This window comes from Medicago sativa, chromosome 6 (assembly GCF_051527215.1).
Source record: "Medicago sativa cultivar Bolivia chromosome 6, Bolivia_mono, whole genome shotgun sequence".
Lineage (NCBI taxonomy): Eukaryota > Viridiplantae > Streptophyta > Magnoliopsida > Fabales > Fabaceae > Medicago > Medicago sativa.
Genome location: NC_140754.1, coordinates 21,883,121 through 21,899,995, shown reverse-complemented (window position 1 = coordinate 21,899,995; position 16,875 = coordinate 21,883,121). Strand labels below are relative to the sequence as shown.

Genomic DNA, 16,875 nt, shown 5'->3' with positions numbered 1-16,875 from the left:
GGGACGGCCCTGAACCTTGCATATTCTTGCAATTCAACACCGGAGAAATTTCATGGAGCTCGTGTCAAAGAAGGATTCTTGTTGAAGATTGCTCAAGGATTGCATGGAGTTGAAGAATTGAAGCGTTGAAGCTCTAAAATCGTGGATTTTGGATTTGGTTCAAGTTTGAGGTGATTTTATTAGAGTAGATCTAGGACATTGCATCTTTGGTAGCAAAGGTTGGCATATTGTGGAATTATTACTTGCAACAAAAATCTGTTAGCACTTTGTGCATTCAATCATCGTAGTGGAGTGAATCTATTTGTCAAGAGTGGATGTACCCCATAGCGAGGACGATTGGGGGAAACGCTAAAAATCTTGGTGTTTTCTCTTCTTTTCTCTCTTTTAGTTCTTGAAAAATTAATTTGATCTACGTGGATTAATGCATTAATCTTGATGCAATTGAATTTATGAAAACCTAATTTTCATCAATTAATCTTTGCTTACAAGTATTAATCAATCACACAATATCATTGCAATTAACTTGTTTATGATTTAGTCATATATCAAATTCTTGTATATTCTCGTTGTTAGTAATTTATTGCTTAAGAATATGTTTGATTTGTGATTGTATTGGATTTGCAATTTAGTGTGTTAAATTTGATTGTATGAAATTAATTCAATAGTGAAAAGCTAGTCTCGTTCAATTTTGAATTACTTCATTTTTCACATTGTTTTACTTTGAATTCATTCGTTAAATTGTCAGAAATCCAATAGTCGAAATTAATATTTGAAAACACTTTAAAACCTTGTTTCCGTAACTTTTTTGAAAGGGGGTTTATTCAACCTACCTTCTAGATCCCATTGTATATGTTATACAAACCAACTAGTCCCACTAGTTAAGTGGGAGGAACTTACAACTCGGAAGAGAAAAATGAGGGCCAACAATTTGATGTGGGTGAGATTGCACCATTTAGGTTATGTCTTCTTTTGACGAGGACGATTCATTGGTTTCAATTGTTCTTTATATTCATTGAGACAATTCAATTTAAGAGATTTTATTGATTTTTAGCCTTGATGAGTACTTTGGACCTAAGGTGTAAAATAAAAATGTAGGGTGGTCTGAATGAAAAAATATAGGGGTATCTTTGCAGTATATTAAATAATAAAAAAATAGAAATGTTCGAAGCATAAATGTTGTCCAAAAAGTTTGTCTCTGTTTACACCAAAAAATTAGTCGAATCATGTATTACCCACAAGGTTAAAGTGGAATGATTTGGCTATATGTTGCGTGACAATCAGGTACTTTAAAATTGGTTGAAACCTGATGCAAAATCGTTTAACAACTAAATTAGTTGACGATTGACAACCGAGCATGTCTACTAAGTCCAATGGTCTTGAAGGTTGTTCTTGACCATGTTGGAAGTATTCGACTACCAATTGCCTCACAATCAACTGTTGCTTGAATCAGTCGAGTTAAAATTGGTTGACGGCTAAATAAGATGTTGGTTGACGTTTGAACGTGCTAGTAAGTCCTAATGAACTTGGAAGTTGTTAGTAGGTCTTATTAAGGTCGTGGTAGTGTTTAATGAGAGTCCAAGAATCTTCAACACATATTTGACCAAGTCCAAAGACAATATAATCACATTCCAACATATATGTCATGATAAAGGAAATGGTTAAACAGAGAAAAATTAAAAGAGATAGAATTGGAAAAACATGGTCAAACATCCAATCTCTCAAAAATAGGAATGTGGAGAACAACGGTAGATGTCAATTCTACAAGTAAAACTTTGTCTAAAATCTATATGAGCAAGAGGAAATGTTGAATGTGGCGAAACTTAATTTCACAAGAGCATAGTGAACAACGTGGTATAGAGTACAACTAAATCAAACATAAGAGCTGTAGATAATCTTCTTAGTTTTCTAATGGAGTAAAAATTAATTTTAATTGTTTAGTGTTAACTATAGTCTCTAGATATATCTCTCATACCACAAAGAGATCATTGAAGTATGAAACAAATGAAGGTTGAAACAATTAATAACCTAATATAAGATTGCATAGACCCAAAATATATAATAAGCAATTATGCAAATCTAACATTTGGTCAATAACAATACAAGTTTTTAGAGAATGATAAATTAATGCATATGATTACTTGATTTTTAATTTTAAAAATGTTATAACAACGTAGATTAAATTTGAATAATTCTTATTAACCCTCCAAAACCCCCCCAAAACCCTTCCTCGATACAATTTTTTAGTTCCTCCAAATGAGGAGGGTTTTGTATTATGAAGAAAAGTTAACCCCCCAAAGCCCTCCTCTATCATTTTCTTCTATTTCTTCCACTTGCTCATTCCTTTTTTCCTAAGTCTTCCCCTCCCTTCCCCTCCAAACTTGCAAACAAAGCCTTAGGGCTATCGATTCTCTCAAAATGCATGGTTTTGAGTCGCTAAACTGATTTGAACTAAGATATTAAAAAAATTGAGGAGTTAAAAGTCAAGAGTTAAATGCATGGACTCAGTCTCACAACACCTAAGCACTAAGCTTGTCAACTCATTGTTTTTTCTTTTGTGGTATCCTTTATTTATTTTCAAATGTAAAATAAATAAATATATTAACAAAAGATAAAAATACGATATTTCTACGTTGAGGCATAATCCAAATTTTGTTTTTCCATTTGCTTTTTCACTTTTACTCTAAATATAACAAACTACTAAGATCACTTATGTATTTTCAACAACTTTGGTCTCCCCTCGCAGACCTACTACCAACCTTGCATATTTTATAAATAAGAAAAAAAAAAACATTACAATTTACACCAACAAATGTTTTTTATCTTGAGCATGGTCCAAATTTCTCTTTTCCATTTGCTTTTTTCTTTTTCCATTTTGCTCTAGACATAACAAACATAACAAATGTGTAGGGGCCACTTTTGTATTTTCTGCAACTTTAGTCTCCTCTTGCAACTCTATAAATACTATCATCAAACATCACTTGAGTCTTGAAGAACGAAGAAAGGAAGGGGAAAAGAGCTTTTTACAAAAAGAAAAAAGAGTGAGCGTTCAAGAGTGAAAATTAAAATTATTGGTTAACATAATCTTAGTTCACCGATATTGTGATCATAAAAATAATGATACCAGCAATAGAAAGAAATTTTGCATCTTACGAGAGTTCCGGTCTTAATAAATTTTGCCGATTCAAAAAAAAAAAAAACAATAGGAAGAAATAATAGAAAAAAATTCATTGGCATACATGATCCAATCTTCCAGAGGTAAACTATTTATTGTACTTCTTTGTGTTATATATGCATTCATGTGATGATAGAGATATTTGGACACCCTTATCATATTTTAAAATTCTTACATAGCAATTTATTTTTACCATTTTGACTTAATATTTTTGCATCAACTATCCAATTGTATGCACTCTTTTTACTATATTACTTTTGATGTCTGAGACATCCCCTCACACCATCTACTCCTCTTATAGTTTACAATAACCCTCCCTTTCTATAAAAATTGAATAATCTTTATGAACAAAGTGAATCAAAGATACAAACATGAAAAAAGAAAATGGGAACATATCCCACACAATAATTAATTCTTCCCCAAATCAGTAGTAAACTAATGTATCTAATATAATAGTGGGAAAGGCCTTCTTATTAATCACTTTCCAAACGAAGACTCCAAAAAATTGAAATCCCTTACATCGAATGTCTGAAACCAATGAAATACGTGTTGTTGTTAGAAGAAAACCTCACCCTAAATAATCTATCACAAATAGGTGCTTATTTTCCTCTTTCGAGTTGTAAGCTACCTTCCTGAAGTTGGTGAGACTAACAACCATTCAAGCTAGATTGTTGATCTTCACTTATTCAACAACTGGAGAGTTATTGTCCTCATCGAGCACGTAAATACTAATACATACATGAGATACTTTTCTATATTTCCGTCCTCAATAAGATTCCTAAGAACAATGAATCAATTCCATATTTAGGCGTGTTCCATCTGAAGTACACATAATTGCTCTAGGTGGCACACACCTAAATATGCTATGACTCGGTGTTCTTTGAAATTTTCCCGAGTACAAAAATATGGAAGAGAATCCCCTCTTATACGTTTGTATGTATGAAGTTGATGAGGAGTCTCATCTTGTTGAAGAAGCTAAGATAAACAAAAGGACAAATATGAGCACCGACAATTTGATCTGGGTGAGATTATGTCATTTAGGGTGAGGTTTTGTTCTAAAGAGAATGAGGGGATTCATCAGTTTTCCTTGTTCTTCGTACGATTAGAAGTAATTCAATATTTCCCTAGTTTTTAGTCTTCATATGAACTTTGGACCTAAGATGAAAAAAAAATTAGGGTGGTTCAAATGCAAAAAAAAAAAAGGAGTATTGTTGCAATACATTAAATAATAAAAAAAAAATAGAAAACCCTCGGCACTTGAAGTAATCTTGTGATGTCTATCATTCTATAACTCGAGTTCAGAGCAGAAAAGTTGTCTAAAAAGTTCATATGTGATAGATTATTATAATTAAGTTAGAGATATTTGGGGTCTAGGTGTAAAATTATGGACTTGAGGTGCAAAAAACAATTAGGGTTAATAGAATGAAAAAATATATGATTAAGGTGCAAAAAAAAAAATCTTCGTTGTTGCGCCAGATTTCATCCTTCTAGCAAATGAATTTCATGATTAACAACCGTGTAGCTTGAATCTGAAACATAATTGTAGCTTGTAAGCTCCAAATAAAAACACATAATAAACCTTTTTTTTCTCCAAATAAACCATGTTGCTACTTGTACACTTAAAGATAAGGTGAAGACTATCCGTATCAGTATGGTTACTCATGACATAAGTCCATAAAAAATTTAACCATTTTTGTGAGATAACTAACAACTTTAGTTTTATCACGTTTTGACTATTGTAATTGAGTTATGTTTAAATTAAGATAAAATTTCCATTTTAAACTTCTTATGAAGTACCCTAAGGACACTTTGTTAACATCTGTCTTAAATTAATAGTAGTATAAGCTAACTCAAACTAACCATTCAAAATTGATTCATATTCATAACAAGTTTGGAATAGAGTACAACAAAATCAGACGTAAGAGTTGCAGATAATCTTCTTGGTTTTCTATTGAAGTAAAAGTTCATTTTAATTGTTTAGTGTTAACTCTAGTCCCTTTCACCAACAAGTAAATCATTGAAGTATGAAACAAAATGAATGTGGAAATAGATAATAACCTAAGATAACATCATATAATGACCCAAAGTACATTAAGCACTTGTACAAATCTAACCTTTGGTCATTGGTCAATAACAATACAAGCTTCCTATAAATCAGATTGGCTAGGAAAACTAAAGCATATCAATAAAAAAAAAAAAAAAATAGTGTTACACCCGTACTCATAGGTTTGAGCAAATGAGACTTTCTGGGATTTCACAGGGAAAGATAGATTCTTCCAGAAGGAGATTTGGGAGAGATAGAATCTTGTAGAAGAGTTACAAACTTGAGCAAGCAAGATATAGTACAATGAACAAACTTGACTAGTTAATGAAAACAGCAATATTAACAATAACAGAAAGTACCATTGCAAAAAAATGGAAAGTAATTCAAAAGTTGAATGCAGCACAGTCAATTAAAACTAAGGTCTAAGCCAGATGTTCCACTTTTAATCTATGCCGAATTTTCCATTTCTAATTCTAATCTAGAACGTTTTAGCTGTTGGCGCAAATTATAAATCTGCTTGATAGAAGTGAGATTCTCTTCATTACGTTCTTTCAATGTCTGTAATATGTCTTTCGGTTTGTAATTGCTTCTTGTCAGATCATCGACCAAAGACTTCTCTTCGCCACTTAGCCGACCGGCATATGTGCTCCCGATCGCAGTTTCAATTACTTCATGGTTGTGAAATCCACACACTACGTTCACTTTCCATCCATCACCATTTCTAACAGGTCTTCCTCTCAGTCGGAATGGACACCCACATTTCTTTGTTCCAGTCTTGCGAGCTAATGCATCCTTGTATTGTCTATATTTTCCACTTCTTTCGCAACCCAAAATCACAGTTGTTTTCCTTCCTATCCTCTTCTTCAATCCGCCATTGTCTGATCTTTGAATGATAACAGTAAACCCGTGCTCTCTCCCAATGGCTCGTGCCCAATTCAGCAGATACTCTCGAGTAGGAAACACCTAAAAATAAAAATTAATAGAACTATTATGTTCACAGAATCATCATAACATGACAACAATAACTTTTCCTTAAAAAAAAAAAAAAAAATTCAGAATTCAATTACCTCTTTGGTGGTGAATGCATCACTATAATCCACAATCTTAGTTGGAGGTAAAAATCCCACCATGCGCCTTCAAAAAAATTTAACAATACACCACCTTAAAATAAACTCTCAGAAACTAAATTTCACTACAAAACAAAAAATAAACTTCCAAAAACCAAATCTCAAAACTTAAAGAGATAATGAACTCCCAGAATTTAAATTCCAATGCCATAACACTTGATAAACTTTTGGAATTTAAATCCAGTAAAAATCTGGGCTACCAACAATGTCTAGGCTTGACTCATTTACTGTGTTCTAATCTCTTCCTCTTCTCGTATCCATGTAATGATAGATAAATTAAAAAAAGTATATGAATAACGTGAAAAGGAGGAACCGACAATATTACATGTCTAAATGATTCTCCATAGTCCATATTTCAATCAAGATGCTAATATTATAATTAGCAGTAACTAAAGACAGCAACCATTTGATTATTTGATGTCAAGAACTTAGGAGAATCAATTCTCTCAAATGCACCTAAATAGGGACTTAGTCTCACAGCGCCTAAGCTGACACAAAGAGTCACTTACAATAAATTGAAATAAATATTTTATCAGCAGACAAGTTTGAAATTAGGTCACCGAGTAAATTTCATACCTTTCATGTGCAAACACAGGAACAATCACTTCTCTTAGAATCTTTGCAGCATCCTCAGGCAAAACAGGATTGATGTGAGACCCAGTTCCAAGCTCAAAACCAGTTGTCGGAATCAGCTGAGGTATTATCTGTATAAACCAATGACTGTATGCCAGCTCTGACCCATCACCACGCAATGGACTAGTGTGAATCATAAAGTTGTATGGCGGATTGTTCAATTGAAAAGACATCTTTCTAAGAGTGGTTCTCATCAAACCTCCAAGATCAAGTGCCTGTAAAATAAATGTCAAGATATAATGGTCAGCCTTTTAGACAATAACCTCCAAACGGAAGAAATTACCACATGTATATATAGTTGGTAATAGTGTGCAATGCATTGCAAAATCCAAAACTGTGTCTATAGCTCAAGCTATGAGTAACGAGTATGTTGAATCAGCAAGTACTATTATGATAAATCCTCATAATTCCAATGTCTATTGGGCCCTAAATGTCCATCGCATACAGGATATTGACATCCTCTTGCTAATTATTGCCATGTTCTGAGTTCACCTGTTACACCACAGCTTGTTCTCCAAAGCTCAGAGTTTTTATGCAGTTCCAGTCAGGTCATCTAACGGACTGTGACCACCAAATTCAGCTGTTGCATCTGTTGAACCTTTTATTTTCTTCCACTATATTTATTCTCGTTTTTTCACGGATTAATAAACATAGGGTTCTTCCCAACCAGAAGTTTTATGATGCTTGTTAGTTGTATTATTCAGTTTCTGTACTGTCTTTCACTGTCAAAACACTCTCCATCATGCTCTTAGCCACTATCACGACTCACTGTGCTTATCCCCCTAACATTCACATATTTCTGATAACACCTAGACTGCTGAATTATTTCATAGTTTCGAGAAAAAAATAGGTCATGATTCAAGACTGTGATGCATTTTATGGTTAACTAAAACTTTGAATGATAAATTGAAATGGAGTTATATTTTTAATTTGTTCATAAATATTAAATTTGAAACACAACATAACACAATCCAGGTTTACCACACAAAGGCAGATGTGTGAAAAACATTTGTTATTCAGTTACATTTGAAGGCACGTGACAATTAGAACTTGGCATCTCCGTGTTATACTATAATTCCTAATCAAAATTTATGTCCTATCCTGTATGATTAAGGCACCAAATATAATACAACTATATTCTAAAATACCATGACATTCAAACACCATTTCTTATTTAATTTTTCAATGTGCTTCTGTCACGTGTGTCGCATGTAATCACCCTTATAAAAGATCTAGCATAGTAGCATCTAACAATCAGCTGCAAGTCTCACAAAACAACTAATACAAAGCCTTTAAATCATGTGTGATACGAGATGCATTTACATTATAATCAAACTACACATTTTGCATTTCAACATAAATAGGACTTTGCATAGAATGAATTGTTACCATTTCATCATCCAATTCATGGAAGTGTGCAGAGTGATACCGGGGAACAACCCATATCTCAAAAGGAAATGAAGCAGCAAACGGAACCAATGAAAAGAAGTAGGAAGATGAATCAATCAAAAGATCCTCAAGTTGAATGTCACAAATACAGCACTTCCCTGTCTGATAAAAAAAATCCTTCATATTTCCAAGACGGGCAGAAACATTGTTTGGAACAATTGGCAAGCCCAGGATTTGACTATGAGAATGACTCATCGCTGCACCAGCTTTTTCACCATGGTTTTTAAACACCTTCAAAGATTAATAAAATCAAGTTTAGAAATGACAAATTACATGAAACAGGTGCCAGAAGAAGACAACAGTCATAATATATTTATATTTATATTTATACAGAACAAGGCAAGACTAGGTTAACTGCAATTATTAGTCTTATTGTAGAAAATAATAACTAAAACTGTAAAAGTAAATAGAACCATAGTCAGTGATGTGAAGCACACAAGCAACACTGCTTACTTGCTCAGATGCTCTCATTACCCAAAGTCAAATAACAATTATAATATGCCTAGATCATAAATCATAGCTTACTACAGCACACTGCAAATAAAATAAAAAGTAGTATATCAAAACTTCCTACTTTCATATTAGAAGTGTCAAACCCCATACAAACACAGCCGTAAAGCAGCCAAAAAGATTCAAGCTCACATAACTTTTGAAGAAGATAAGAACTTTTACAACAAGGGACACAAAATTTACAAGGAATAGATAGTGAAATCAATGTTATCAATAGCGGAACGCCAAAAATCTGCTATGTTAGATGGCAAATAGTGTTGCCAGCAAATAGCGGAAGCTACAAAGTGGTTGAAATAAGTCAATTATATATGTAAAGTAAAGGCACACTGAATACAAATAAAAAAGGGAATGAAGGCAGAGCGTGGCTCAATTACTGAGAGGTTTACATATTACGGTGAATATATAAGTAATACTCATTGACCATTCGGTTTCTAAAATTTATGAATAGGTCCTAATTGGCAAACATGCATATTCTTCAGTTTATTATTTTAGAAAATACTGAATGAAATTAAGAAAATAAGTCCCAGAGGCTTTACTTAACTAACAAATTACATTATTGTAAGAACTGGTGTGATAATTTCTTCTTTCAGGGATGAATATATAACCCCCACTTATATTGAAGGCTTACTTCAAAATTATCACATTAGCCTTCGAGATGCAAAACAATCACACAAACACTATGCATCGGGTGAAAACTGACCACTTGTATCCCTATACATCCTCCTCTACCATAGTTAATCTTGTTCGAGATGGGCTGAGCTGAGCAACAAGGCTTGACATCACCCAAAGGATTTATTTTTCACAATGAATCAAACCAAATACCTCCCACTAAGGAACATATCTTTACACTTCCTACTTTCAGCAGCATGGTTCCACTAAGCCGACCTTGTTGCTGAGTGCTTAAGGACTCATCACCAACTAGAAAAAGTTCGACTACTCTCTCACATTACCTATTCCAAAATGACCACACATCCATTATCAATTGTGTGCATTGTTCGTCCTTAAGGCAGCAACAAGGAAGCACACTCTTGTTACTAGCAGACCTAGAATAGTTCCACTAAGCCACCTCATTGCATGCCAAGTGAACAAGGACTAATATCACCAAACAAGAGAGAAAAATCTCACTACTCTCACATTACCTATGGCTAGACATCAATCCTAAGGTATACCACTCCGCACATTCTTCCTACTTGCATATCCAACATGCTTCCACTCTACCAACCTAACAGGGTTTATCTATCAAGTACACACTGACACTAACACTTCAAAACTGAAATCGTGTCCAGACTCCGACGCGTGCCAATGCCCAAACACCAACACGACACTGACACATATAGTTACATTTAATCAACAACAAAATTCAATTATTTTATTTTTTTTAAAAGTCCTTGAACGTTTTTGATAGACTCAAAAGGATAACAAGTTCTTGAATTCTGTTGCTCAAACAACCTAGGGTTTATTTATCAAGTGCATAATACATACCATTGACACTTCCAATTAAAGTCATGTCCAGATACTTCAGATTAGATCCGACACCGACACAACACTTACACATATAGATACATTTAATCACTTCCATTTTCTGAAATTATTATCACCATCTACATTGTCAGTGTCGCAATCAATATCATGTCTAGTGTCTGTGCTTCATAGATGAAGACAAATATCACCACACCAACCACACAATTTCAAAACAGATAGTACTACTATTTATTCAAACCTGTCGGTGTCACTATCAGTATCGTGTCTGGTGTCAGTGCTTCGTAGATAACAACTAATATCACCCCACCAACCACACAATTTCAAAACAGATAGTGCTACTATTTATTCAAACCAGATACATTGCCGGTGTCACTATCAGTATCGTGTCTATCGTGTCTGGTGTCGGTGCTTCATAGATAACGACTAATATCACCCCATCGTGTCTGGTGTCAGTGCTTCATGGATATCGACTAATATCACCACACCAACTACACAATTTCATACTCTCAAATCACCTATTCTCTGGTCAGATAAAAAACGTTCCATTGTAGTAATTACATTTCATTTCATTGTTTAAAAAATATTCACTAATATTTATTGAAAACAGATACATTGTCAATGTCGCGGTCAGTTGTTAGTATCGTGTCTGGTGTCGGTGCTTCATAGATAACGACCAGTATCACATTCACTTTCATTACTCTCAAATCACCAATTTTCCTATAAAACAACAATTATAAACCCTAAAAATTTAAAATTTCTATAATAAAAATCAAAACTTTAACAAAACAAAAAATCCAAATCCACAAAAAAAACAAACCTGAACATATTTGATAGACTCAAGATGAACCAATTCTCTGATCCTATTACTGAAAGCAACAAAAACCTCGCCAACATCCTTCGGCGTCAAATCCAACAACTGCTCCGAATGCACCGGACTTTCAATCACAACATCATGAATCCCAAACCCATCCAAAACCTCACCGCCATCCAACACAAACCCATCATCCAAACTCCTCAAAACCGCCGGATTCGGACTCTCAACAACCCTAATCTTCCAATTCGGTTCATCAAACGGAACCCTAAAAATCTCCTCACTACATTCATCTTCATGACCAATGCAATACACACACGGCTTATTCCTACTAGGATTCGTATTATACGTCGATTTCCCCTTAAAGTCCGAAGCTTTCTTCGTTTTATCTTGCTTGAAGATAACCCATTCATTCCAAACAGTTGATTTTCGGTAAATTGGATTTGGATCTTCTTCCTCATCGGTTTCCTGCAAAAAGGGGTGAAAATTAGGGTTAGGGTGTCAAAAATTTCAAAAAAATTGAAAAAAAATTAGGGTTAATGAAAACGATGAATGGGAGTGTCGTTTTGAAGGTACTTACCAGTGTTGAAAGAACGAATGGTGAATTAGGGTTGATTAACGAACGGCGTTTGCCACCAACGGTTTTGGTTCTCATGGTTGCGAAAAATTGGTACGAATTGTACGAAAATGAAGTTTCGTAGTGACTGTGTTTTTCGTACTGATTGGAAGTGTTTGCTCAAAGTGTTTGGTTTGTTTGCCCTAAGTCAGAGAGATGCGGCTATTTGAATGGAGAAGGGAGGTACAAGAGAAGTAAATAAATACACTTTTTTTTATATGTTTTTTAAGAATTTAATTTGTATATTTTGTCGATGTATAATTATTTTACACATGCATCAATCGTAATTGACACATCAATTGATCGAATCATCTAGGCTTTTATATGAAGAAAATGTTCATTGAGAAGAAAGATGCTGGAGTATAATGCGAGACAGATGTTGGTACAAATATCTGGTTGTGGATTTCATACGAGATTGTAGTACAAATATCTCGAATTTTCTATTTTCAGCGAAATCTTGTCTTGATTCTATCTTCAGTGAAATTTTTGTCTTGAAATATTCAAACAAAATTTAACTTTGTTTTTAAGTATTTAATCCATAGTTGTGTAAAAAAAAAGTACTTAATCCAGAGTAATTAAGTGCTCGATGATCCGTAATTGAGTTTATTTATCAGATGATTAAGTAGTGGACTTTGACAAACGATTCAGTAGTGGACGTTCATGGACGGATGTAGTGGACATGGATATAGATGATTGTAATGGGTGAGGATTTTAATGATGTTAATCTTCATATGGATGACTCGTTGATGGTTGATTCTTTGAGGTTGATCTAGGTGAAGTGTTCTTAACAGGGTTCTAGATGATCTTCTTGAACATTGAATCAGAAGGATTGTCTTGAATGTATGTTATTCTAGATGGACCATCTTGACCGTTGATCCCACCAAACTATATTAAGTGTTGATCCAGACGATATAATTTACTTTCAGAAGATGTTGTTTGTTTTGCTTCACTTCATGATGGCTACCATGCTTTGATCGAGACTTCATGGACTTTGACCAAAACATATTTTTGCTAAATTCCCTTGCTGTAAGTCATTTAGCCTCGTAACATTTTTATTTATTCAATAAATGTTAAAAATAATATATTTTTTATGTTTTTCCTTTTTTATATATACACCAGTTGAATGGACTCAATGTATATCAAGAAAAACGTAGAAAACGTTGTGGTGTATATCGATGAATGCCAAGCTTCCAAATATTGGATATTGGAAATTTCCAGAAGGTATTATATATACATGCTTTTATATTTTTTTTTTTTATAAATGTGAATTCGGAGGCCAATTTTTAAGTAATAATAATAAAACTTTTTTAACATCAATTTTTTTTATAAACATGATTTCATAGGCCAATTATTTGTCGTTATTCTAAGATAATAAACTTCAATTTTTTTGTCAAGCGATAAACGTCAACTTAAATTCAATTTCCGTTAAAAAAAACAACTCCAGTTGCTATATCACTTAAAACCCACTTCAGTGGCTTTAATTAAGAAAGAGAGATTTGTTCCGATAACAAAAAAAGATTTGTGATATTTTTGAAATAAATTTACAAAATTAACCTTTAGTAGATAGTAGTTTAAAATAGTAGGTCGTGGTTTTTTAGTAATAGGCTAGTGGGAGTAGACAAGCCACCCTTTGAAGGTGTCTTTTAGCAAGTCACACATCAAGGTGTGATATCCACTTTTTAGTTATAACTTTGCTAAAAGGCACCCTCATAAAAATTAGTTGGTGTCTTTTAACAAATGTCAATAGGATAACTTGCTAAAAGACACCTTCACAAAAAGTGTCTTCTGGCAAAACCCTATATATATATATATATATATATATATATATATATATATAACCAATGATGAAGTTCGAGCTTAGAGATTAAATAACATAATGACTGTTAAAAAACTAACTAAACTGTTAAACAGTTATCAATTAACAGCTAACTGAAACTAACAACCCTAACTAACTCTTTCAATACTCTCTCTCAAGTTGGGAGAAATACATTACATAAGATTGTTATTTTTAAGCTTCAATATTAGAGTTAACAATTCAAAGAGAAAAATGAACTTTTCATTGTTGTAAAATTGTGTTATCATTACATGAAGGAACTTTATCATATATATATATATATATATATATATATATATATATATATATATATATATATATATATGATAAACTAATTAAAGAGAAAATAACAGAATGACAATTAAAAAACTAAGTAAACTGTTAAACAATTATCAGTTAACATGTAACTGAAACTGACAACAATAACTAACTCTCCTAACACTCCCCTCAAGTTGGGAGATATACATTACATAAAATTGTTTGATTGTTTGTTTTAAGCTTTAACAATGGGAAATATGTTTGATGTTTTAAGCATTTATAAGTCATTATACAATTACCTAAATTACAAAGATATGCTGCAATTACTATTTTACTATAATGATATAAAATTAGCCGAGACATTAAATATAACCTAGCTGTTATGAGCCTTTTATTCTACAGTGACCGAATTTTTTAATATGTTTTTTGTAATATTGTTATTAATTAATCATATTGTTTATAATTTAGAGCCCAGGAAAGACCGTGTTGAAGAAATACTTCATACCTGGATTGATGGAAGCATGTTTCGAAAAGGGTGATCATTGCACTTTAATATTAACAGAAGGGAACTCAGCAAAGTCCCTTGTTGTAAGTCATTTAGCCTCGTAATATTTGTATTTATTCAATCAATGTTAAAAATAATTTTTTTTATGTTTTTCTTTATATATATATATACCAGTTGAATGGACTCAATGTATAGTATGAAAAACGTAGAAAACGTTATGGTGTATATCGATGAATGATAAGCTTCTAAATATTGGAAAGTCGAAGTTAGATGACCTTCTGAACAATAAGCTCATCAACAACCTTATGTAGATCTTGGGTCTAACATCAAAGTGCGAAAAAATTATCTTTAAGATGACAAAATCATTATAATGGCCGACGCAGATTTTGATGGGATCCACATTAAAGGATTACTATTGTACTTAATCTACATAATGTGGACTCCTCTGCTAAAGAATAGGAGTGAATTTCTGTCAACCATGAACAATCCAATCATTAAGGTTATTATTATTATGGATGTTATAGGAGATGAAAAAGTCTTGGAGATTTATTTTAATAGATATATATTTTCTCTCTCTGCAGGCTACTTCATCATCTGGGGCCGTCAATGCATTTATGACCCTAAGGAGCTTTGAAGAATGGAGGGAAAATGTTTGTTGATCTGGTTGAAAGATAAAATATTACAAAGTAAGTTGTAATTACATAGGATTGTTTAATTGTTTATTTTAAGCTTTAATTTTGGAGTTAACACTTTAGAGTGAAAAATAAACTTTTCATTATTGTAAAATTATATTATCATTACATGAAGGAACTTTAACACACACACACATATATACACACACATATATATATATATATATATATATATATATATATATATATATATATATATATATATATATATATATATAACCAATGATGAAGTTCTAGTTTAGAGAGAAAATAACAGAATGACAATTAAGAAACTAACTAAGATGTTAAACAGTTATCAGTTTACAATTAACTAAAACTGACAACACTAACTAACTTTCTTAATACTCTCTCTCAAGTTAGAAGATATATATTATATATGATTGTTTGTTTTAAGCTTCAATATTGAAGTTAACACTTTATAGAGAAAAATTAACTTTTCATTGTTGTAAAGTTGTGTTATCATTACATGAATAAACATTATATATATATAACCAATGATGAAATTTTAACTTGAAAAGAAAATAACATAATGACAATTAAGAAACTAAGTAAACTGTTAAATAGTTATAAGTTAATAACTAACTGAAACTGATAACAATAACTAACTCTCTTAACACTCTCCGTCAAGTTGGGAGATATACATTACATAAAATTGTTTAATTGTTTGTTTTAAGCTTTAACAATGGGAAATATGTTTGATGTTTTAAGCATTTACAAATCATTAAACAATTACCTAAATTACAAAGATAAGTTACGATTATTGTTTGACTATAGTTATATAAAATTAGCCGAGACATTAAATATATGCTAACTGTTATGAGCCTTTTATTCTACAGTGACCGAATTTTTTCATATGTTTTTTGTAATATTGTTATTAATTAATTATATTGTTTACAATTTAGATACAATGAAAGGTCGTGTTGATGAAATACCCCGATTGATGGATGCATGTCTCGAAAAGGGTGATCATTGCACTTTAATATTAACAGAAGGGAACTCAGCAAAGTCCATTGCTGTAAGTCATTTAGCCTCGTAACATTTTTATTTATTCAATCAATAATAAAAATAATTTTTTTATGTTTTTTTTTATATATATACCAGTTGAATGGACTCAATGTTTAGTATGAAAAGCGTAGAAAACGTTATGGTGTATATCGATGAATGACAAACTTCCAAATATTGGAAAGTAGAAGTTAAAGGGTCTTCTGAACAATAAGCTTATCAACAACCTTATGCATATCTTGGGTCTAACATCCAAGAGCGAAAAAATCTCTTTAAGATACGACAAAATCATTAGATACGATAAAATCATTATAATGATCGACACAGATTTTGATGGGACCCACATTAAAGGATTAATATTGTATTTAATCTACATAATGTGGACTCCCCTGCTAAAGAATAGGAGTGAATTTCTGTCAACCATAAACAATCTAATCATTAAGGTTATTATTATTTTTATTATGGATGTTGTATCAGATAAAAAGGTCTTGGAGGTCGAATTTAATAGATATATATTTTCTCTCTCTGCATTCTACTTCATCATCTAATAAAAAGATCTTAGACCCTAAGGAGCTTTGAAAAATGGAGGGAAAATGTTGATTTGTCTTGTTGAAAGATAAAATACTACAAAGTAAGTTGTAATTACATAAGATTGTTTAATTGTTTATTTTAAGCTTTAATATTGAAGTTAACACTTTTGAGAGAAAAATAAACTTTTCATTATTGTAAAATTATGTTAT

The 16,875-nt window shown here is 32.2% G+C and overlaps 1 protein-coding gene across 1 annotated transcript; it reads right to left on the bottom strand.

The window, feature by feature from the left end:
- Positions 1 to 5,399: 5,399 nt before the first annotated feature.
- On the bottom strand, positions 5,400 to 11,984 carry LOC146913702 (ADP-glucose phosphorylase-like). Its single transcript, XM_085716930.1, has 6 exons — positions 11,809 to 11,984; positions 11,235 to 11,696; positions 8,366 to 8,656; positions 6,920 to 7,191; positions 6,284 to 6,350; positions 5,400 to 6,179 (listed from the first exon to the last, which is right to left on the bottom strand). The coding sequence occupies exons 1-6, from the start codon at positions 11,881 to 11,883 to the stop codon at positions 5,664 to 5,666; spliced, it is 1,683 nt and encodes a 560-aa protein (XP_085573056.1). The 5' UTR covers positions 11,884 to 11,984; the 3' UTR covers positions 5,400 to 5,663.
- Positions 11,985 to 16,875: the final 4,891 nt, after the last annotated feature.

Bases quoted from the DNA above. Each gene is read 5' to 3' on its own strand.
- LOC146913702 (XM_085716930.1), bottom strand. From the start codon at position 11,883: ATGAGAACCAAAACCGTTGGTGGCAAACGCCGTTCGTTAATCAACCCT. The intron at 8,657-11,234 runs GTTTGTTTTTTT...TAATCTTTGAAG, and splicing joins AGTCTATCAAATATGTTCAG to GTGTTTAAAAACCATGGTGA. The intron at 6,180-6,283 runs GTAATTGAATTC...TTTTATTTTTAG, and splicing joins ATGCATTCACCACCAAAGAG to GTGTTTCCTACTCGAGAGTA.